Source organism: Mus caroli, chromosome 1, assembly GCF_900094665.2.
Source record: "Mus caroli chromosome 1, CAROLI_EIJ_v1.1, whole genome shotgun sequence".
In the NCBI taxonomy this organism is placed as follows: Eukaryota; Metazoa; Chordata; class Mammalia; order Rodentia; family Muridae; genus Mus; species Mus caroli.
The window spans coordinates 12,898,149-12,923,488 of NC_034570.1; the positions used below are offsets into that span (position 1 = coordinate 12,898,149).

A 25,340-nucleotide genomic window follows, 5' to 3' on the forward strand; every position below is an offset into this window, starting at 1 on the left:
TGGGATGTCTCCATCAAATACCTCCCTTCAGAGCTCAGGAAACCCAGAGAAAGAGGAAGGAGACACAGTGTAAGAGCTAGAGGGGATGGAGATCAAGAGATCAATAAAAAAACCAAGAACCTCTAAGTCAACATGAGCAAAGCTCACACGAACTCACATTGACTGAGGCAGCATGCACAGGACCTGTGCATCAGGTCCTCTGTGTATATATTATGGTTTCCAGTTTAGTGTTTTTATGAGATTCCTGAGTGGGTCTCTGTGCCTTTTCTTGGGCTCTTTTCTTTTGCAGGTTTGTCCTGTTAAACTTAGATGTGATAATTTTGTTTTATCTTAAACTATCTCTTAGAACCCATTCTTTTCTAATAGACAGAAAGGGAGTAGATCTGGATTGGAGGGCGGAAGTTGGGAGAAGTAGAGGGAGGGGAAACCATAATTAGGCTATATTATATAAGAAAAGAACCTATTAAATAAAATAAAAGGAAAAAAAAAGAGAGAGAGAAGAGAAAAAGTCCCAGTATAAAATGCAAGGAGACAGTGTAGCAGTATGCCTCCATTCTGCCCCGTGGTTGTACTGGCCTTTCACCCCTTCTACTGTAATTCTTCAGCACATAACTTTTGTAAGTTTTTCTATTGAATTGCTTTAATTGTAGGCACATGTGTGTGAAGGTGTGAAGGTGGGATATGTGTGGAGGTCAGAAGACAACTTTCATGATTCTGTTCTCTTCTTCTACCATGTGGATATTCAGGTCATTAGACTTGACAGCAAGCTTCCTAACCTGCTAAGCCATCTCATCAGGCAAGATCTCTCTTTTAATACTATCATCTCTAACATTCCCCACACCTCAGTCAGTAATTTACTCACAAAGGAAAGACACTTCCAATTTTATTAATAACCAACATTTTTATTAGGGCAGTTACAGTTGTACAAACTGTACATTATACATTTTGGTTTCAAGGATTATAAATTAAGGAACCCACCAGTAGGGAGTTTTTTTTTTTTTTCACAGAAAGAAACTTTAAATAAACAAAGTCATGTTTTATTAAGTACATTGGCAGACTTCACGTGCTGTCCAAAATGTAGAGTACAGTATAACAACCCATTAGAAAGATCCTTCATGGAAAATACAACTGTGCACATTTTAGAAAAATACCCACAATTTGAGCTTTGTTTTAAAAAAGCTTATAAATCATATATATTTATAAATGTAGCCAACAAGCTCATTTCATAAACATCTTTTACTTCTCTGTTGCCCATTATTTTCAAAGCATTACACATTTAAATAAACACTTAATAAGATTAAATAGTCTATTTTCTTAAAAAAACAAAACAAAAACAAAAACAAAAAACCCAGCCTTCCCAGCATAAGGAGCTACAGGGGGAGAGAGGGGCAGGGAGACTGTGGGGACAACAGAGGGACTTAGTTTGTTCTTGAGTAAAAATGGACTCCCTAAATTTAAAAGTCAAAGCAAAATGTAAAAAATAAATATACAAGTTGTAATTTTATTTTTATTTGCTCTCTTTCTGCCTTCTTCTTTAATCCATACTGGTCATACCCTAAAGTCTCACTATATTGCCCTTCTGGAGAAACCACTGCTGGGTTACAATCCAGAAGGTGATGAAGCATTTGGTCTTCCCCTGTGCTGCCAGTGGAGTGACATACACTGTCCTGCTCTGCAAAGGCTCCTAAGGGAGAGACTCGGCTGACACTGTGACACCATGGACAAAAGTTAGGAAGACTTCCCCCTCCACCAGGTAATGCCTTTAAGAGACTCAGACATACCTTTCCTACCCTGATTTCTTTTTAAATAATTATTTTTTATAAAGATCATGTAGTTTCCCTAAGTAAGCATGCTTCTGAGTAAATTATTTAATAGAAAAAAAAATCAATATCAGAATGATATAGGACAGCAAAAGACAAATATTTAAAATAAAACCGTCTAAGTCTTTAAAATTTAATATAGAATTACAAAACAACTTTGAAAAACATTGAAGGCAGAGAAGGGGCAGTGGCTTAACAAAGCTTAAACACCTGAAGGCAGGCATTCAACCAAACCTCGAGTGGGGGTGGGGTGCAGAAAGAGAAGAGTAGCTATTAATAGACCTTGCTTAACTTTCATGGGAATTAATAGAGCCACTGACAAGATTTTATTTGGTTGTAACATACGTCAGCAATGAAACTGAACCCGTAACCACTGCTTACTGCAGTCCAAGCAACATTTTGACTTCACTTCTTAGTATTCTGTCGTCTGTCTTTCAGCTTTTAAAATTTAGCACCTCCTGAGTGCATCAACAATTCACCTCAGTGATGTTAAAAATATTTAAAGTTAAATTATTTCTTTGGAAGGTATAATACCATCAGATCACTATATTTTAAAGATAAATAACCCTTTATTGGTTTAAAAAGAATAAACAACATGAAAACAATGCATTGCTATTAAAATAAACACTATACACACATACATACATTATATATATGTATATATATATGCATATATGTATATATATGTACATATATATATATGTATATAAACTAGTCTTTTGTTGCTGCTTTTCCTTGAGATGCAACCTGTGTGTTCTTATCCAGCCAGGACTGCAGGTGGAAGATGACTATACATCATATTTAAATAAACAGCAGAAATGAACAGAGTCGTGCACAAGCAAATGAAACATTCCCTTCCAGAACATTTCAGGAGATGTTAAAGCAGCAGGTCACAGCAGAAGACTGCTGAGTGACGGTGCTACCTACTTCTAATGAGATAGGAGTGAATGTTGGAGCCACGCCCACTGCAACACAATCCTCAGACTGCATTCCTCTGGCAGTCCTCTCTCTCCAGCTCCCTACTAAAAAAATGTCAGATGGTAAAATAGTAAGGCAGCTGTTGACTTCTATCAAAAAAAAAAATCTGCAGGTCCATACATTTCCAGTTTAGTCACATTCTGCTAGGACAGATGGAGTAGCCAACGTCAAGAACTTCGCCGGATGGGGCTGCTTCAGCAGATTTTAAAAAAGAATCATTATTAAGTTTTGCTTTTCACCATGCTGTGTGCTTCAGCTCCCAGAGGACCCCAAAGACACAAAGCATTGCTGGGGGACGTGAAAGGTCCTCTGGCTGAATTTTCCAAGTTTCATCTCTCTTGTGATCCCATCCCAATCTATGCCTCCTTGCCTGTGTCTGAGTCTGACTGGGGTGTGGACACCAAGGCAGAACTGTGGGCTAACTCTACTAGTTGTCATGACTTCACTGATGAGTCAAAACAGTTATAGCAGTTAAGTAACCGTACTGAGTCACATTCAAAATTAAAGTGAGGGACAATGCCATTGTTTAAAAAAATTGCAAATTGGAATTAGAGAAAACGATATTACTATGATTATGTGTAGAAATTAAGGCTATGCTTACCTGTCCTAATTCCAATCAAGTCAGAAAGTGAACAAAAAGAATGGCCAACCCAATATTCAACAGCATGACCAGGACAATCATGATGGAATTAGGGCCCTAAGGAGAAACAGAACAGAGCAAGCACAATGTTTTCATGTCAGTATGGCTGCTTGACAGAAACCCATCACCAGAACCAACTAGCAGAAATATAAGCATACAAACATTGTGGCAGAAACTAAGGCATGAAAGATAATCCATAAGGAATGAATTAAGAATAGTAATGCTGCATTTACGTGGTGTCACCATCTAACTTCCACTTAAAATTAGATTTGAATTAAATTAAAAAATGTCTTCAAGTTGGGTGAGGTGGCACACACCTTTAATCTTGGCACTCTGAGTCTGAAGTCAACCTGGTCTACATGATGAGTTCTAGACTAGCAGGGCTACATAATGAGACCCCACTTCAGTATTTTTTTTTTTTTTTTTGTAACAATGTACTCTATTCATCTCCCACACTGGGACAGGTCACTGGAAAGGAGCCGGGAGGTAGTGGGATTCCGTTGTCCTTAGAAAGTGAAGGAGTCAGAAAAGAAGAGGAGCCCCTCATCAAGGCTTTTAGAAAATAATGAAAGCAGGGGATTTCATTCTTCCAAGGAAGGATTCAGAACACTCGGGGAGGTGCTTTTATTTTAATAGGTTATCATGTAGCCTAGGCCAGCCTTGAACTCATTATGTAGGTGAGATGACTCTGAATTTATGATCCTCCTGTCAGGGCTTCCTACTGTGCTGGGATACAGGTATACAACACCATTCCTGGTTTATGTGGCGCAAGGGACTAAATTCAGAGCCTTTTTGCATGCTAGGGAAATACTCTACCAACTGAGTTACAGGTTCAGCCCTCAGCTTAACTCTTGCTTTTTATTTTTCTGGGTCTTTTTCTGGGTCTACTCCCTCCTTCCTACAAATAGGAAGTTGAATACTTACAGAGACATATACTTTTTTCAGGTCTAACTCTTTGTTTCTTGAATCATAACCAAACCACTGTAGACTCAAGCATATTAAACCAACAGTAGACTCCTATTTTGATAAATCCTACTAGAATAAGTACCAGATAACCCAAAGTCACCAAGCTTTGATTTGTAACAGTAAAGCTTATATGACCTAGCCATTCAGGCGTGGTGGTACCTAAAAAAAAAAAATCTACCTTTATTAGAATTGTATGATCTTGGTATTTAAAAAGTTATTATTAAAATAGCACACAATTCTTAAATAGTAGTGTTCTAGAATGCCTCTCTGTCAAATGTAAATTAATTGACTTTTGAGAAGTTTATTTTTATGTATGAGTGTTTTGCCTAAATGTTTGTATGTGTGTGTGGAAGAGGGGGGAGTTTAGTGGTGCCTGTGTGTGTGTGTGTCTGCATACATCACAGCCTGCAGAATACTGATCTGTGAGAGCCAAGAAAGCAGTTTAGTTGAACATGACTTAGTAGATGCAGTACAATCTGAAAAGAAGTTTCCTAGAGATAATTAATTCAATTTGTGTGCATGACAAAACTTAAGATTTGACCATGTCAAAACTTTGTATGTGACATCTTTCATAAAAGATGGGTTCTACAGATTAACTAAGAGATCGCTGAAGATAAAGGCCTGAGGAAGGATCTAGTATGGTTTCAGCTACACAGTGTAAAGTTCATAAAGCTATTAACCATGTCCATGTCCAGTCTTCTGGAGAGAAAAGGGGTTATACATATATCCTTTTAAAAAGATAGCCCTGTGTGTTTAGCGTCCCATAGTCCCTAATTGCTTATTCATTAAAACAAGAGCCTCTTAATCATCTACATGTACCCACGTATGTGCTTGGTCTGTAGATGCCAGAGAGGGTGTTGGATCTCCTGGAGTTACGAGTGGGTATGCGACATCATGTGGGTGTTAGTAAGTAAACCTGGGTACTCTGAAAAAGCAGCAAATTCTCTTACCTGTGAAGCCACCTTTCTAGTCAAAACTGATTGTTATAATTAAGTGCACAGAAGAGGAAGCACTCACATTCTGAGTACCAAATAGGTTTGGGTGGAAACAAGGTTACAGGGACATCGATTGTGCTTTCTCTGGGGACAGGATTGAACAGGGAAGTCTGGTAAAGTGTTCATCTTCCAGGCCGGGGCTTAGTTTAGGCTACCTACCACTGACTGAAGGATATCCTACTCCATGTGTTCATGGTGGAGGTCAGAGTGCCCTGTTCTTTCTCTATCATAACACTTGTCACAGTTTGTTGCCATCTGTTGATGTATTGCCATTTTCCTACCTAGACTCAGTGCCACAGTATCAAAGGCTTTGACCTCTTCCTCACCATGTACCCAGTACCTGACTCTTGTGGTGTTTAGTTCATTCGTACAGCTAGAGCTTAAGGAGAACATAGGTGCTGCTCTCCTCAATGTTAACAAAACAGGCAAAATCATTGCATTGAAGACAAAGTATATTGTTAGTAAATTGGGGTGTGGGGTCTGAAAACAGGGCCCTTTGAGGGAAGAGAAGCAACCCCTAGTTCTTAAGCCTAAGTACAAGGAAGAAAAGTAGGGTTTGAATGCTAGGCAGTAGACTAAGCATCTCTACGTAGATTATCACCTGGTTTTCATTTCTTCTGCATATGAGATTATTAGTTCCATACTAGAGGGTATCATGAGGATAAGTGCATTAGAATATTTACAAACTATTTATGAATCTAGGATCTTTAGAGGCAGAATTAAATATTATGCTGTCCACTGGGTACTTACTCTAGGCTCTTTTCTCTATCTCTACAAAAGCACAGACCTTTGTTTAAAAACAATTTCTAATGAAGATATGCAAGGTCACACTTTTACCTATATCTTTCTCTTCTCAGAGAAACAGAAATCTTACTAACCTCCAACTACTCAATAAATAGGCGAGCAGTCATGGTGGTTCATGCCTGTAATCTTAGCACTCTGAAGGCTGACACAGGAGGACTACTATCAGTTCAAGGCTAGGCTGGCGTACAGCACGAAGCCAGCTGCAATAAACGGTGAGTTCTAATCTATGCAGCTTCTTAACCAGGGCAAACTTAAGACATATAAACTCTTAGAGCTCAAAATACTAGATAACATTTCAACATCACATCTAAGCATAAAATATATGCTATGGCTATTCAGGCTTTGGTTAGACTTTGTTTTTAAGTGTACAATTTGGGGTTGTATCAATTCTTTGGGGCTAGTACATAATTCCTCCCCAAGATAACGGGTGCATGAAGTATAGAGAAAAGTTTGGGTGAGAACAAACCTGTATAAGTTCAGGGCGAGAGAGGATTCGGGACACAGAATCACAGCGTGCCTTTGAAAACATCACAGGGCTTTGTACTCTAATGGCAGAATGCCTTCCTAGCATGCCCAAGGCCTTGGACTCAATCCCAGCAAAAAGAAAAACAACAACAACAACAACAAATTTTAGCCCCACGTTAATCTTTAAGTCCCATTTCATAAATCCTGGTAAGCTTCTGTGAGTTTACATGAACTCTTTTGAATTGATTAGTACTTTGGGCTTTATAGATTGTCTTGGGTTGAAGTTAGTAGCTTAACTATCTCTCTTCAAAGGTTTGGCCTGCATTTTATTATACTTATAGCCCAGAATCAATGAATAATGGATAAATGCTTTATCTAGAATGAAAATACATACATGTGTGTTTCCTACTCAACATACATATATATTTATTCTGTATATGCTTTCATACACATTCATATTTAGCCTACCAGTTTAGCCCCACTTATGACGTTATTGTTAAAGATCACTCAGGGAAGATGAGCATAGACTAGCAATGGGAGGCTCAAATAACACCAGGTAAAAATGAAAATTTGGGATGTTATGTTTACTGGCAGGTACCAAGCTGTGACCTCAGTTTTCTTCAGACACCTTGAGCAGGCTAGTGGGTGAAAAACTTTAAGGTGAAGTCCCATAAATATGGCTGTTGTCACCAGTGGTGGCTAAAAATAACAAAATGAAGAGAAGCTTAGTTCTGTTTCCCCAGACTGACTGGGACAGATGTGATGGGAAACAGCAAGAAATCATACACTAGGTACACATCATAAGAAACTTTGAGGCAGTTAGAAAAATAAAACAGAGGGTATCAAATTATGAGAAGATATCCTGACAAAGTTAGGGCTGTAATCTGCAGGGGCCTACCTTCTCACGCTTGAGCAGTAACTAATTTCCTCTAATCTGTATCTCAGGAGATTTTCTACATTTTCTAGATACTTATCCAGGCAGAACATTAAAAAAAAAAAAAAAAAGGAATCCATTGAGCCATTTATGAGCTATTTATACTTCAACTAGTACGCCATTGATAATGATAATAATAATGCCATTTGAGCATTAACTCCACTCAGTCCTGCAGTAAGAACATAACAATGTCCCCTGCTGTTCACACAGAGTACTGGCTGATTTATTACAGGCATCCTCTACATGCCTGCTTTTGTGTCAATGATCCTATGAATTATAAACTGTTCATTATATATGTTGAACTTGCACAGTGCTCTCAATTGTTCAGAATAGTAGGCAGCACTCCACTGTTTCAATGATCATTCACTAACTATTCTAAATGGTCATGTGCAGGAAAGAGGGCTGACACTAAGAACACAAGTCAGCTTCTTGATCCTATTAGGACAGTACCATTTTCTCACTGAGGGCCAGTCAATCTGACTCCTTGGACTAGAATGTCATTCACAGGGGAAGTCTCAAGTTCAAGGGGAATGTAGGGCTGCTGATGCCATCTCATACATATGCAGCTTGGGTTTTGATCAGTGAGCCTGGGTTGCAACTTTCTTGGCTTACATCAAGAACCTATACAAAATACCTCCTGAGGGCTTCCACCTTTTCACGAGAAGAGGAGTGAAAAGTGGGGGGAGGAACTGTGTGACAGTGGGTCAGGTGGAGGGGACTGGGAAGGGAGGTGGATATTGTGATGTAAAGTGAATAAGTAAATTAACAAGGTCTTAACACATTACTAAAACCTATGCTTTTTCTAAATACAGTTGAACAGTGGTAATGTGTCTACCAGCACACATTACTGCTATAGAGAAAGGTTTATAGGTATTAGAAATATTTTTCCTTATGGTAGACTGATGAGGGGGATGCTGGGTACATGATTCCATTGTGGTATGTGGGAAATTAAATGTCCTATTGGGTAGGCAAAGATGCAACGTAGTTGGAATGACACTGTTTAATCCACCCCTTATTAATCAGGTAAAATGGATACTATATATACAAGAAACCCTATTCATTATAATTATTCATGTTGACTGCCTAATAAGAACTGATTGTTTCATACAATGAATCAGTAGTGGTGGAATTATAATAACAGATAATAGGGTATATCAATATTCAAACATTTTATGACAAATATTAACTAAATATTCAAGCATCTTAAAAAGATGAATTGTATTTCTTTAACCCTATGAGTAAATGTAACAAAAATAAGAAACTAATAGTCTATAATCTTCTTGATCAGGATTCCAGAAATACATATTTCTCAAATTGCCTGTACCCATCAAGTGGTGGTGTCTTATTCCCTGAGTTGTACTTCATAGTGAACAGGACCATCTAGAGGCATATATGACCAAGATAACCTAACAATTTATTTTAAATCACTCACTTTTAAATAAAATGATTCTAAAAGAGTTCAAATCCTATAAATTCTATGGAACTCGATAAAATCCCAGTTCTATATAGTACTTACCCAATCAACATCATGTCAAGGAACATGAAGTAGACATTCATCAATAACTGGCCAAAAGAAAACTAACTTGTTTAAGACACATCAACAATGGCTAGCATCTACTAGACTGCTGAATCTAGAAACACTTGTATCTGGAGATGTATCATAAAGTAATCATGTTGTTGTAAAAGTTTCTCATTTGGGAAGAAAAATATTCTTGCTGCAGAGCCTGGCTCATGAAGGAAAATACAAATTGCATATTTATGAGAATTTCCAACGGCTGCAAGTGATGTTCCTTTGTGAATGGGCCAACAGAAGGCCAGGAATTCCTAGTAGCTATGCAGAAAGGTGCTGGCTGTGGCAAGTTGGCCATGTTTCCCTTCCAGGGCACTGAGTGGGTAATTACGAAGTTCACCAAGACATAGTTGATAAACACTTGCTAACATATGACTGGGCTGGCCAGGCCTGAATCCTACCTGAATTTTTTCAGTGGCTGGCTGGGTAGGCACAGGACTTCTGCTCAGAGAACTCTTTGCCATCATGAGCTACAAACACGTTCTGTTCTACTCTAAACAACCCAGTGAACTGGGGATCTTTGTCTGTTAAGATGTGGTCAAGATCTAAAACGACCCATCGCATGCTACTCCCTGAGCACACCTAAAGGAAAAGCTCATGCAAGACTTACAGAGTTGGCTTCTTTTTCCAAGGAAGGGCAGGTATCATTGCTTGCTGGATTCTTTGGTATAGCAAGTTCAGACTTCTTTGCTTTTGGCTCAGTTTTGCTTTCTTTGGCAACTGGTTTTGTCACAGATTTAGGGGGACCCCACTTGTTAGGTGATGGCCTAGGTACCAATGCTGAGGAGGAAGACTGGCTGACTCCTCTGTCATCCTCCCTGTCTTCTGGAGGATGCTGGGGTGCGTTCAGTTTCACATAATAGCCGTGATACTGAGAGTGCAGCTCCCCGTTGCCGGGGTTGGGGACGTAGTGGCGGCCGGAGTACTTGGACACAGCTGCTCCCAGTTCTTTTGCGGGAGCCTTTGACATAGAGGGTTTATTGACAAAGGCTGTCACTTGTTCCTCAGCTAGGCTCTGTTTATCTTGACTGAGTCTCGCCCCTGGGCTGGGGTTTCGTTTCTTTGAGGACTCTGGGGAGGAAGGCTGGGGAGAGTGGCTCTGTTTGGGACTTGACTCAGGGGACCTGGGGGGTGTGGTGCCTTTGCGATAAAAATGAGGAGATTCCTTTGGCGACGGAGGCTTTTCTAGGACCTTTTCTTCCGGATTTTCTTTAATATCTCCCCCTTCCTGACATCTTTGTTTGATATAATCAGGGCCTGGAAAAAGGAACAAGAAAGGAAAGGAAGGTGATAAAAGGTGACTATCATTTTTCCTAAATGAGATCAGTTCCCTCTCTCCCCACTTTGAAGAGACTTATAACACGTGAACTTATAAGTTTCTTGTTTCAGTGTGCAAGGAAAGGATTATTACTGAAATTTTCTTTCAAAACTTGACACTCAAAAAAAAAAAAAAAAAAAAAAAGACTTCATCCACAGGTAGAGCTGAGGGGCAGTTTCGAGGCTCTGACCTGGCCCCAGGCTCCGCTTCTTCCCGTGCTTCCACAAATGGATGAAAAATTGTATCATTAAACTCCTTGATGTTCTTCTGTCTAATTGAACCTGTGAAATTTCCTAAGGTGCTCCAGCCTCCAAAAATTCAATTTTCCATGTAATGCATGGTGACATGTCAATAAATCATGCTGTAAAAAAAAAAAAAAAAAAAAACCAACAACAAAAAACAAACAAACAAAAACAAGAAAACTTGACACTCTTTATACTATATTGATAACATAAAAGATAGAAAAATCTTACATTTCTCTAAAATTTCTAACACTTTTTACTTGAAGAACATGGTTGTTTAGCATAGAGCAGAACACACGTTGATCAAAACCCAACAAAACTCATTTATCCCATATAGGTAGGATAATTAAAGTACAGAAAGCATGAACTTGAATAAAGAAATAAGCTTATTTTGTCTGATCAGCAGTCTAAAGAGATCAGCACTATACAGGTAGAGCCTGATAAGAAGGTATTTTTAATCATTGCTGAAACTTTCTGGACAAGAACAATGTCTGCCTTTGGGCTGTGTTCTTTAGAGTAACTTTTGTACAGTTCATTCACAACAGGGTATCATCCACAAGTGTATCCAAGACAAGGGGCTGTCTCTGGCTCTGTAGTCTCAGGGTTTGTATTTAATCTTTTAATATACTTCAGAAACATTTACAACAAATTAAAAAAAATCAATTTAAAATTATTTTTGAAAAGTAGCAACTAGAGAAACAGCTCAGTTGATAAAGTGTTTGTCACAACGGCTTGAGGACCTGGCTTCAGTCATCAGAACCTACATAACAAAAGCCAGGTATGGTTTTATGCCTACTCAGTAATACTGGTCTAAGACCACACTTACAATTATACATTTTAGTGTTATATATGCATATAATTATACACACACACACACACACACACATATATATATATATAGTAACGTTTGAATATTAACACATTTTCAAATGTGCTTTATAAGTAGGTAAATAAAACAAAACAAAAACAACCCGTTACAAAAAACATCAACATCTTAATTCTTACTTATGAATTTAATTAGGACCCTAAGTTGAAGAAGTTCCAGTAATAGATCCGTGAAATTCAAACTTGGATTACACCAAATGTACTTATTTAATTAACTCCTAGTACCAGCCTAGGCATTTCTGTTTCCTTTAGAAGTCTGACATACTGCTTTTTGCAAAGTTTTTTTGTTTTTTTGTGTTTTTTTCGTTTTAGCAGCACTAGTAAAGGTGTACCTAGCTCAGTCACTCAGAACTAAGACTTTTCAGAGATGCTCAGCTACATCTAACAATTGGGTGGCTGATGTTGCTGAAATCTGCTGCAATCAAAGAAATTGCTAGAATAATGGAAGTACATCTGGCTATCAATGTTCAGATTTAAAAATGCCTAGCTTTATGCCCTGGAAAATGACTGCTTATGTAAAACAAGTGAAGTCCCAAGCAGTGGTTCTCATTCCTGTGGTCTATCAGACACATCCCAGGGATTTCAACTTAATGGAAAGCAGAAATCCAAGCCAGAGGCACTGGAATTTGCATCTTCCAGGTGATTCTACACATAAGATATAAGTGACTGAAATCATGCAAAAATTACGGGTGTAAAATTGGCCTTTGCCTAATGCCAGCCTTACATGGCTATCCCCAATGGGAAGTGATTCCAACGTGGCACATTCATGTGAGAACTGGCCAAATATGAGGATATCCAGCTAGGTTTTTCCAGAGCAAGATTCAATTAATCTTAAACAAAGCAGTTAATGTATTGCAGTGAACAGCTTTTTTTCCTGGACTCTTTTCCTCTTGGAAGGCACATTCTGTGCCTGTTATTTGTTCTGTGTAGTGATATGTGTTACGTGTAATGGTAGCTACATAAAGCTGGTGAGTGGTGGCAGCTTATGATCAGAACTAGCCATTATTGCCACAGAGGGAAACTAAACTAAATGCTGAGAGTTTGGCAGTTGGAATTTGTAGACAGTCATGTTTTTATAGGCAGAACCTGTGAATTCTAAGAGATTTTCACCCTTCTGGGGATATTTACGTTGGGAAAAAGTCACCTGGTGTACAACGTTCCACATTTGATCAGCCAGCCCACCATCCCCACACAGAAAAGTAAGTCTACACACTTGGCACAAAGACTTTGAGCAGACACTGGCAAATGATGAAAGCAGGAAATCCAGTCTGAACTTCAGAAGTGAATGTTGCTGGACTGTCCACTGGCAGACTAAGACTGTCCTAAACATATAAAGTCAATGCCCATGTCAAAGTCTTTACTGCAGCAATAGGAGTAATTTATTAAACAGAAACCAGTCATTCTCTCAAGACTGCCAATCAGGAAAAGAAGAACAGGTTGATAGATTATAAAGAGATGGTATAAGCAGTGGAAATGACATCATGTTCCCTAAAGGACCTTGTAGTCCCATCTGCAAAAGTCGTGCAGTATCTGTGACCAGTCAGTGTTCATGGTGGTGAGCTGTGGCTGTCCACCCTGACACCCTGTAAGTGACTGCCACTCGATACATATTTGTGAAATTGAATATATGATTCAATCTGGTTAGAATAACCAGTAGGCCCAGGAATCACCACTTTTATATTTAATAGCAGACTATTCAGTTTCCCTTCTTCATGAAAAAAAAAATTGGAATTTTAGGTTTGGAAGCTGAGTTTACAAGCCATTTATTCCTGGATGCTTCTCTTTACTTAACCAAAAATAGTATATATTAGTGGTTGGCACAGGCTTTTAGTAATAAACAATACCTTGACTTCTAATTTATGAGAAATGCAAGCATAGTTAACACTTGGTAACATAGATTACAGGTTTCACTTTCATGTAAATAATCAACAGTGCAGTGTGTGAGCATACACCTTTCAACTACACTTGTTCAGGATGCTGCCTAGGGAAGTGGCTGGCATTCTTCCAAGAGGGCTCAAAAAAAGAATTTTATCACATTCCAAGGTGGTGTTTCAACTTATTTAACTCATTCCCAGACCCATTGATAAGTAAAAATAAATGCCTTACTTAATATGACTTGGGATTGAAAATGAGATAAGAACATTGAGGGAAGCCCTTTGGGAGATGACTCCGCGGAGTGCTTGCCATAGACGTTTGAGAACCTGATTTTGGATCTCTAGCACCCACATCAAAAGGAGGGAGTGGTGGTTTGTGCCTGTGATCCTAGCACTGGGAAGGAGCCTGCTGGCCAGCTAGTCTTAGGACATTTGTTAGTTCCAGTTTCAGGAAGAGACCTTCTTTCAAAATAATAAGGTGGAGAGAGATCAAAGGAGATAACAGGCACACACACACACACACACACACACACACACACACACTACACTCTTCCACACACAAGCAAAATCATGACTGAAAGTAAACTCAAATAGTAGGATGAAAAGCCATGCAAATAGTTTCTCAATTATTCCTATTCTCTAATCTCATCTACTTCTTGATCATCCTCAAAAGCTATAGCTCAGTCCTCTTGACTTAGGAACATGAACGATTAGCACACAAAGTGCTCCGGACAGACTCCTCTTTATGAAACACAAGACTGACACAATATACTGTAAAGGCCAACTCGCTTATCTATAGTGAGCAATGTAGAAGGTCCTCAAGGTACATGACTTTTACTGATATCACCAGAGGGCAGAACTTCATGATTCCCTAATCACTGGGAAATCAGGATGAGGGATAGGAGATGAACCACCTCTGTAATGACATCAGGATGCCAGCCTGATGCATCTATTTTCTTGATGGGGACAATGATGCCAGGAGAGTACATACTTGTCTCCTGGCTATAGTTCCCTGCCTTTGGTCACATAAGTAGAAATATTCTTGTCAATGCAAGTACAGTAGAGCAAGCTCTGGCCCAGGCCTCTCTAGGTAGGGTCTGGAAGGACAATGTCAGTGTTTGTCTCTGTGACTCACTTCCTTCTATACTTCCTTGGCTGACTGAGTCTTCAGATGTTTTTATATACCCAGTCATGTTATGAGTACCTCCTTAAAATTACCACTGAGGGTCTCTTGACTGATTTCCATAGTATTTTCAAGTTAAAACCCCGGGGGACAAAGTTCTTTCCAAATTCTCAATGGGTAAGTCACTATTCTCTCCCACTTAGTCAAATTTAGGTTTTTCCATGTGTAAGTAAACTTAGCCCTTTGAGAACTTAATACCCCTACACAGGTCTGTTTTTATCTTGCAATTTTAATTGGTTTATATAATACTGGATTTCTGAATTAAAGTCATGAGATTTCACAATGATGAAAATACTGCCAGCTCCTTAAAGTAAGTAATCTGCTACAAAAACTTTCAAACTGGAAGGTAGCAGCCATCACTCTCCTGAGGACTGCAGCATATGCCTTCCAAACAATGGTGATACATGTATCTGAGATGTGCAAATTAAATGAGCGGGCTTACAAGTGGTACTAGAAGTCTTTTTGCAAAAGCCTATCTGATTTGATCACCCTGTAAATGCAGAATTGAAAGCATGTGTTCCCTTGAGAAGATCTCTAACACCCAGCACAGAACTGGCCTTCTATACAGTTGCAGAAAAAAGTGTTGACTGTGGGTCAAAGGGGACTGCAGTTTTCCACTTAGCTCTGGTCTCAAAGAGGCTCACTGTCATCTCATACGACTAGAATGTATCCATTACTGATGAACGACTTGCTTATATGAATCTGCTCGAGCTAAGGAAGGGTGGAATTACATTTTCCCACAATATTTCTTTTCCTTCAAATGCTTTTCCACCATAAAAAGGCTTTTAAAAACCATTCAGCCTAGAAAATCCAGATGGCCTTCAGTATCACTTACCTTGTGGTAACACCTAACACAAGTCTAGAGGGACCCCCCTCCCCCCCCAGCCCCCTGCTCTGCAGCAGAATGAACAGCAGAGCCAAGAATTAGCATCTGCAGAAAACAATGGTAAGTTTGTTTGCTTGCAAAGCAGTTCAAGCCTACAGTTTCCCCACTGTGTAGCTTCCCCAGATGGTGGCATGGCTGGGACCACAGGACAAAACTCCCTCTGCTTGCTGAGCTCTCCCAGTGGGGTTCACACCCTGGAATGTCTAATCCCGCAAAGTACCAGGGAAGGGGGAGTTGATTTATCAGGTCACTTCAAAATGAGCAAAAGGTCCCTTTCTTAGTGAAATATACCAATGCATTTAAATGTTTGAAATAAGCTGCACACAAAGCGAGATACTCATTTTATCACTCTTGAATAAGTCACTCTATCAAGGCACTTATGTCAGCAACCCAGTGGGGCACCTCTCCAGAACAGTGCTGTAACCTGCATTTTACAGTCTTTCTTTTTCTTTCCTACCCTCACTACGGTTCCCTTTCTCTCTGTGGGGAGTAGAGGTGTGTGCACATGCATTGGTGCTATTTGTTCAGACTAGAGATCTGATAATCTTTTGTCTTCCTCAATTGATCTTCACACCATATTTTTTTGAGACAGGGTCTCTCATTGAGCCCAGACTGCATTGATTCAGCTTTGTTGGCCTGCCAGCAGGCCTCAGGTAGCCTCCTGTCTTTTCCCACTTATTTTGTAGTATTGCTGAGATTAAAAAACATAGGCCTTTAAAGGAAAAGATCCAGACCGAATTGCTCCCAGGGGCACAACATGTGGCACAGACCTAGGTAGGCTAGCTGACTACTCCTCCATTCCTCTTCCTTTCCAATTGCTCTGGTACTAGCAGAATCTTCCGTCCAGAGTCATCTGATCCCAGCCCTGACTGTTCACAGGGGTCTTGTGGTCACATGTACTGTTACATGTTTTGATGACATCTGGATATAGGCCATCTGGGCTTCCCTTCTCCATTCTTCCAGTTGTCTGAACTATATCCAACCTCCAGGCTTTGCTCATGTCTTCTACCCTAGTTGGTGAGTTCTCTGAACTCTATGCTGCCTGCACCCTCTCCAATACCCAGCCTTAGCCTGGATTATACCTACGGTGTGCTGCCCCATTCTGATCAGGCTCACCTGAGCCATCTCAACATCCAGTCACACATCCTATATGCTGATCCACTCTGTTGAGACCCCCATATACTAGTCTGCCTGCATCATATCCAGCCTCCAGGCCTGTTAATAGATCCATCTGTTCATGGATCAAGCCTGTTAAGTCTCCAAAACCTGGCCAGCCTGACTATCCCCAACCCACAGGCCTTGCTTTAGTTGCACAGTCTGAACAACCTAGCATGACACATCACTTCAGACCTACAAGCAGCAAAAGAAGCCTACATGCACAAGTCACACTGTAAAAATGCAAACACTATGAAAGACCAACACAGGCTTTCTTCCTCTTAAATCCATCAGTGTGTTAAAGATGCTCCCCATTGGGAATTACACAGATGTCCCCAAGTCACAAACTTAAAAAACAAAAACAAACAAACAAACAAACAAAAAAAACCTTAAAATTTCATCAAATAATTCAAGGAGTTTAAATACACAAATAGCTCAGTGAACTTAATGGGAATAACAAAAAATGCTCAAGCGAAGCCCAAGAAAACACAAACACACAGCCAAATGGAATGCTGAAGACAATTCAAAATTTAAAACTAATTCAGTAAATAAATAGAAATAGTGAAGAGAAATAAGCTGAAATGAAAACTTGATTAGCCCAATTTGAAGACTCAGAGGGACAGCTTTCTACAAGAATGGCTCAAGTAGAAGAAATGGTGGGGTATGAAGATAAAGTAGAGGATTTAGAAAAACAAACAAGAAATAAACAATAACATTACCACATGCAGAAACTATGGGACACCACAAAAAGGCCAAAGTTTCTAATTATAAGCACAGATGAAGGAGAAAAATCCCAGGTCAGTTGCATAGACCAGGTTTTCAAAAAAATCATAGAAGAGAACATCCTGACCAAGGAGACAGACCCAGTTAGATATAAGAAGCACAAAACACCAACTTGACAGGATCAGAAAAGAACCTCTCCATAGCATATCATGGTCCAAACACTAGATACACAGAACAAAGTAAGACTACTGAAGGCTGCAAGAGAAAAGACAAGTCACATATGAAGGACAGTCCCTCTGAATAATAGTTTCTCAATGAAATTTTTGAGCATAGAGTAATTATTTCAAGTTCTAAAAGACCATGGATGCTAACCTAGACTACTGTACCAAGTAAAACTCAGGTATGGCGGAGGGAACAAAAGGAATTTCCATGATATAAACAGACTAAAAGAAAATACACCACCAAACCAGCACGTGGAGAATTCTGGAGGCAGTATTTCAGATTGACAAAAAGAATAAGCACAGACGAGAGACTAAAGAAGAAAATAAGTGAACTAATAACTACTGAAACATAAAATAAACACAAGACAGGACCAAGAACACAAACAAACACAGCTAACAAGCTAAATGCCTATGATCAACACACACTTTAAATAGTAATGGTCCCCACTACTTGTCAAAAGACACAGGTCAGCTAAAAGGATTAAAAAACAAAGTCCACCTTTCTGCTGTCTACAAGAGATTGATCTTAGCTCTGAAGATGAGCACCTCCTTAAAGAGAAAGGATGGACAAAAGTATCATGAGTAAATGGGACCAGGAAACACGAAGCTGCACTGTCCTTATATCCGACAAACAGACTTCAACCAAAAACTAGTTGGAAGAGATAAAGATTACATTGTAATCCAGGGAAAAATTAACTACAAAGACATTGCAATCCTAAACATATATGCACCTGACTTCATAAGACACATACTACTGAAAGGAAAGACACATGCTAACTCTAAGTCAGTTAATAGCAGGTGATTTCAAAACCCCACTTTTACCGACAGGTTAACGAAATAGAGAAATGTCAGAACTGAATGACATTGTACACCAAATAGGTATCAACAGAATATTCTATCCAAACACCACCAAAGACTGTACAAAAACTCAGCAGCCTACAGAAACTTTTCTGAAATATATCACATAGCCTGGGAAACACATCTTTAAAACTTCAAAAAAGTTAATTCCATGTATCATTTTGAACTGTAATATAATGAAATCTAATCAGCAAAGGACTGTACATAGACTCATGGAGATTAAATGAAAATGAAACCTCAGCATAAGAAAATGTTCAGGACACATTAAAAGCAGTTCTACAATGGAAAGTTATACCTCTAGATGCCCACATTAAAATACCAGAACATTCTCAAGCTAGGAGTGGTGGTATACACCTTTAGTCCAAGCACTTAGGAGACAGACCTGAGTTTAAAGTCTACATAGAGAGTTTTAGGTCAACCAGGGCTCTGTAAAGAGATCCTGTTTCACCCCCACCCCCTACCCAAGATGGAACTCAAGAATTTAGGAAACCAAGGAAAAAATAAACCCAAATCCAGTAGACAAGAAAATAACAACAACAACAAAATCAGAGTAGAAATGAAATAAAATTAAAGAGAACAAGACAAAACAAAACAAAATCAAGAATAAAAAAAATTTAAGAGCTGGTACTTTGAAAAGATAAACAAAGTAGATAGATCTTTAGCCCAATTAGCTAAATAAACTCCACAAACCATGCCCCGCATCATATCAACAGATCAAAGATGAACAGGGAAACATTATAACAGACACCAAGGAAATTGAGAATATGGTAAGGAGATACTTTTTTCCCACCTCGAGATAGGTTCCCTTGAGATAGGATAGCCCTGGCTGTCCTGGAACTCACTCTGTAGACCAGGCTGGCCTCAAACTCAGAAATCTGCCTGCTTCTGCCTCCCAAGTGCTGGGATTAAAGGTGTACTGCCCAGGTAAGGCGATACTTTAAAGACTGACATTCTATTAGGTTACCATACCTAGAAGGAATAGATTTCTAGATTCATCTGAATTATCAAAGTTAAACCAAGAAGAGATCATTTAAACAGACCCATAACAAATACAGAGGCCGAAACAGTGATTAAAAAGTCAAGAGGCCCAGATGGACTCATAGCAGATTCAACCAGACTTTCAAAAAAGAGCAACCAACACATCAAAGCAGGAGCACTCTCAACTCCTTCTCCAAAGACAGTATCCCTCTAATACTCAAGCCAAGAGAAGAGTCAACAACATGAAAAAGACTCACATAATCATCTCAATAGATGAAAAAAAAAAAAGCTTTTGACAAAATCTAACATACACCTTCATGATAAAAGTCCTAGAGAGAGTAGAACTTGAGAGAACACACCTCAACTTAATAAAAGCTATCTATGACAAACCCACAGGCAATGTTATCCTAAATGGAGAACAATTTGAAGCAGTCTCATTAGAATCAGGAATAAGACATGGTTGTCCATCCTTCCTACTCCTTTTCAGCGAAGTGCCTGAAACACTAACAGAAGCAATAATTCAAGGGATACAAATAAGAAAAAAAAATCAACCCTATTTACAGATTATGCATTATACATAGATATTACAGGCATCCCACTAGAAAACTTCTAGGAATGATAAGCAATCATTTCAGCAATGAGGCAGGAAACAGAATCAACTTAAAAAATTACACACCACAGCAAACACACTGGGAAGATGGTCGTGGAGACACCATCTAAACTTAACTGAGGTGGTAAAGCTCTAAAGGGATACTAAAAATGGAAAGATTTGCCATGCTCTTTTGTTTGTTTGTTTAAAATTCTTCTTTTTAAAGTTCTTATAGAGGGAAGTTACAAGGGCAGAAGGCAGATACAAAGAGACAGGGAGATGACTGGGATTGGGGTGCACGATGGGAAACTCACAAAGCATCAATAAAAAGTTTTTTAAAAGTATGCATACAGGGGGCTGGCGAGATGGCTCAGTGGTTAAGAGCGCTGACTGCTCTTCCGAAGGTCCCGAGTTCAAATCCCAGCCACATGGTGGCTCACAACCATCTGTAACGAAATCTGCCCTCTTCTGGAGTATCCGAGGACAGCTACAGGGTACTTACATATAATAAATAAATAAATCTTAAAGAAAATGTATGCATACAGCTCTAGTAGAGGACCTGCAGTCGTGTGCACATTCCATGCCCCCCATAATTTAAAATAATAACAATAAAATATTCTTAAAAAGAACAACTGACAACAAATGCTGGAGAGGATTTGAGGAAAGGAGAATCCCAATCACTGTTGGTGGGATTTCAAATTGATACAGCCACTGTAAATTAGTGTAGAGAATTCCTTCCTAGTTGTAAAGCCTGTAGACCTGAACAACAATTGAACTGGGATAAAATCCATGAAGGCGCAAGAGTGGAATTTTCATCTTGGAGGAAACCAATATGTGCTATCTGTGTAGAAATAAGGTCCACCCCACAGGAGAGACCTCGTGCCGGGGGCTGCAAAACCAGGTTCATAGTGAGGGCATGAATCCTAGGATAGAGCAGTATTGTTTCTATGCATTCTAAATACTTATCTGTATACTCAAAGACAAGTGTAACTCTCACTCCTCATCAAAGCATCCTTTTTGTAATAGGTGGAGATCATTACAGATATCTACAACTTGGTCAAAATGTAGAGAATAAGTCACCGGATGATGCCCAGCTGAAATTGATACAACTGCAGTGAATACAACCTAATGCTCAGGAAAAAAAATTCACAAAAGAGAATGTAAAAAGGTTTTGAGAGCTAGAGGCCCAAAATGTCTCCTGCTTGATAGTAGCTCCTATACATAACAAGGGGAATGCACCCATGAACTCTCAACAATATGGTTGTCTGAACAAAACCGTCATGATGACAATACTAGTTAGCCTGCTAACAGGGGTGGGGGAAATTCCCCATTGTCCTACACCCAGATGAAGAGCTATAGGAGGCCAATGACTGCTGAGAATGGGAAGAACCAGCTTTCTCCATGGATGAGTTCTGATAGAGGTTGTCCAATTCCAAGTGGTCAGCCTTGGACACACAAGCAAAGCAAATAGACCCAGTTGGTTATATATACACATGTGTGCATCTGTGCAACACATATTTATACAGGTATAACAGTAATAATTGCAGAGGTCATGTGCTTGGGAGGGAGACACAGGAGAACTTGGGGGAGGCATGAGTGAAGTAGATATCCTGCTCATGCATTAAGTTCTCAAAAAATTAAATAAATAAAGCACAGGAAATGAAAAGCCCATGGTCCAACTTCCCCCAGCAAAGGAAGAAATCAAAATTTACCTGGTTGGTAGAAATCAGGAGACAGCTCTCTGGCCACAGCTCTTGCTATGTCGCACTCCTGGCGAGCAGCCAGTGCAGCTTGGTCGGCAGCATCAGCTTTTGCTCTGGCATGTGCAGTCCTACATGGATATAAAAAGGCAGGTCAGCAGAGAAGTCATTGCATTAATTACTCATGGACAAGCAAACCACGATCTAGGGAAAGAAATGTTAATCATGATCATGGCTCTTGCAGGTGCAAGAACAACTTTTAGTCATGTTACAGAGACCTCAGCAACAGCCAAAACGCAGATGAATCACCACAGTACAGCTTCCAAGGGAAAAGAAAATCATGATCAAGGTCTCTACCACTGGATACTGTATCTGGTCATCAGAACTCAGGGGACCAACCCTTCTTGCTGATTTTGCATCCTTTCCCCCCAACTCCAAAAGACTGCCAACTAAGATTGGTTGCATAGAGTAGGATTTGACCATTTGAATTAGCTGTATGTTCATGACCAAGTTCCATTGGTAGAACTGAGTAAGAATCAGACTTAGGGAAGGTTGCCCAGTGGCAGAAATGAACAGAACTGATACCACTAGTGCTGGCTAATTCCTATGTATAAAAGTCTCGGCTGTGGTACTTTAGGCCATCAGCATAAAGCCACTGGACATGTTGGTGGGAAAAAGCCTAGCACATCACAGGTTCTCACTAGTGTGCCCTGGAAGGGATATCTACTTATCTGACTAATTTAAATTAGAAGTTATTTGTGTGTGTGTGTGTGTGTGCTAGTAGGAGTGTGAAGAGGTCAGAGAACAACTTGTGGGAACTGTTTCTCATTCTACAGTGTGGCTTCTGAAGACTGAACTCACACACCATGGAGTTGCTCTTACATGCTGAGCCATCTCCCTGGCCTTGTATTTGCCTGTCTGCCTTTCTTTTCTTTTTTTTTCTTTTCTTTTTTCTTTCCTTTTCTTTTCTTCTCTCTTCTCTTTTCTTTTCTTTTCTTTTCTTTTCTTCTCTTCTCCTCTTCTCTTTTCTTCTCTTTTCTCTTCTTTCTTTCTTTCTTTCTTTCTTTCTTTCTTTCTTTCTTTCTTTCTTTCTTTCTTTCTTTCTTTCTATCGAGTTTGAATGAAACAGAAAGGAGCCAGTGAAGCAGAGTTGGTAAGGATGGAATGGATCTTTTGGTCTTCTATCCCCTCCCTGGTTTATCCTCATACATTAAAAATCTCACCTGTTATAGGGGAGAAAAAATATTGGGCTTCCTGGGCTTGGGATGATAGCCCAATTAGTAATGAACTTGTTCTGCAAGCATAAAGATCTGAGTTTAATTCCCCTAAGTACACATAAAAAGGGGAAAGAAAAGTCAGGTATAGTGGTACACACTTGTAAGCCTAGTGTTGGGGAGGTTGAAGCAAGCAGATACCTGGGGCTCACCAAGTTCCAGTCCAGTGAGAGACCCTTTCTCAAGAATGAGGGTGCATGTTTCCTTTGCCTGTTTTCTAAAGAGAGAGAAAGAAAAAAAAGCATGGAGTTGGACAGGCAGAGAGTTGGGTAGAATCTGAGAGGACACTAGAGAAAAAAACATGATCAGAATATACAGTATGAAAAGAATTATTTTCAATTTAAAAATGAAGTGGCCAGTGCCTATCTCAGAGTGCCCAACAGAGAAAACTGTCCCTTTTTTAATCCACATGTAAAAGCACACTTGAACACCTGCATGCACACATACACAAGAATTGAGCTTGAGGTCTGCGAAGCACCGAGTCACCTGGGCATGGAGTCGGCAGATACCCCCAAGGTCCCTAGAGGACCCTCCACATGATCTTAGGACCTTGAGTGGAACATAACTTCTGTTCCATTCCAATCACATGGGACCTGAGACAGCATTAGGAAAGCAGAAAACCCGGCCTGATTAGGGTCACAAGTCCCTTCAGATCGGCTCCAGCACCAGGTCACCTTGGGCACGGAGTAGGAGGAAACCCCCAAGGTCCCTAGAGGTCAGCTTCTGGGGTAGACCCCGTTTTGGGCTCCAGATATCTGGGCACCTTCCCTGCCAGAGGCGAGGTGTCCGCCCTGCCCAGGAGGGCTTTGCCGGAGCACCTGGGGGAGCCATCTTGGTTCCTGGATCCCTCCAAGACTAGTCTGCATAGGTAAGAGTGTGGACTACAGAAGCTAACAGCTTCTGGGACAGGCAGAAGCCACACTACTTCTGAGGCAGACCCCATTTCAGGCTCCAGACATCCGGGCACCTTCCCAGCCAGAGGAGAGGTGTCTGCCCGCCCAGGAGGGCTTTGCCAGAGCACCCGAGAATGCCATCTTGGTTCCTGGATCACTCTGAGACTAGTCTATGCAGTTGAGAGTGTGGACTACAGAAGCTAACAGCTTCTGTGACAGGTTGAAGCTACACAGCTTCTGGGACAGGCCCTTTTTCAGGCCTTCATCTTCTGCCAGGAGGCAGGTCCAAACGCCAGGTATCTCTGCACCTTCCCTGCTCATCTGCAGAGAGTGCTCTGACCACTGAAACCCAGAAGAGAGCTAGTCTCCCATGTCTGCTGATAGAGGCTAACAGAATCAAAAGAGGAACAAGATCTAACCAGAGTCAACTATAACAACTAAATCCAGAGATTACCAGATGGCAAAAGGCAAATGTAAGAATCTTACTAACAGAAACCAAGACCACTCACCATCATCAGAATACAGCACTCCCACCTCACCCAGTCCTGGGCACCCCAACACACCCGAAAAGCTAGACCCGGATTTGAAAGCATATCTCATGATGATGGTAGAGGACATCAAGAAGGACTTTAATAACTCACTTAAAGAGATACAGGAAAACACTGCTAAAGAGTTACAAGTCCTTAAAGAAAAACAGGAAAACACAACCAAACAGGTGGAAGTCCTTAAAGAAAAACAGGAAAACAATCCAAAAAGGTGATGGAAATGAACAAAACCATACTAGAACTAAAAAGGGAAGGAGACACAATAAAGAAAACCCAAAGTGAGGCAACACTGGAGATAGAAACTCTAGGAACCCTAGGAAAAAAATCTGGAACCATAAATGCGAGCATCAGCAACAGAATACAAGAGATGAAAAAGAGAATCTAAGGTGCAGAAGATTCCATAGAGAACATCGGCACAAAAATCAAACAAAATGAAAAATGCAAAAAGATCCTAACTCAAAACATCCAGGCAATCCAGGACACAATGAGAAGACCAAACCTATTGATAATAGGAGTAGATGAGAATGAAGATTTTCAACTTATGGGCCAGTAAATTTATTCAACAAAATTATAGAAGAAAACTTCCCAAACCTAAGAAAAGAGATGTCCATGAACATACAAGAAGCCTACAGGACTCCAAATAGACTGGACTAGAAAAGAAATTCCTCCTGACACATAATAATCAGAACAACAAATATACTAAATAAAGATAGAATATGAAAAGCAGTAAGGGAAAAAGGTCAAGTATTATATATAAAGGCAGGCCTATCAGAATTACACCAGACTTTTCACCAGAGACTATGAAAGCCAGAAGATCCTGGACAGATGTTATACAGACACTAAG

General features: G+C 39.9%; 1 protein-coding gene across 3 annotated transcripts in view; it reads right to left on the bottom strand.

The window, feature by feature from the left end:
- Nucleotides 1-881: 881 nt before the first annotated feature.
- The window catches only part of Jph1 (junctophilin 1), a 95,683-nt gene continuing 71,224 nt past the window's right edge, over nt 882-25,340 (bottom strand). The window contains exons 3-6 of one of the 3 annotated variants that reach the window (XM_029483081.1): nt 21,797-21,915; nt 9,783-10,429; nt 3,400-3,495; nt 882-2,842 (exon numbers count right to left, since the gene is read on the bottom strand). In XM_029483081.1, coding sequence (XP_029338941.1) covers nt 3,415-3,495; nt 9,783-10,429; nt 21,797-21,915 — 847 coding nt within the window. In that variant the 3' untranslated portion in view covers nt 882-2,842; nt 3,400-3,414. Of the gene's footprint in view, nt 2,991-3,399; nt 3,496-9,782; nt 10,430-21,796; nt 21,916-25,340 lie in introns of all 3 variants that reach the window. The other 2 variants (XM_029483079.1, XM_029483080.1) reach the window with 2 other exon arrangements.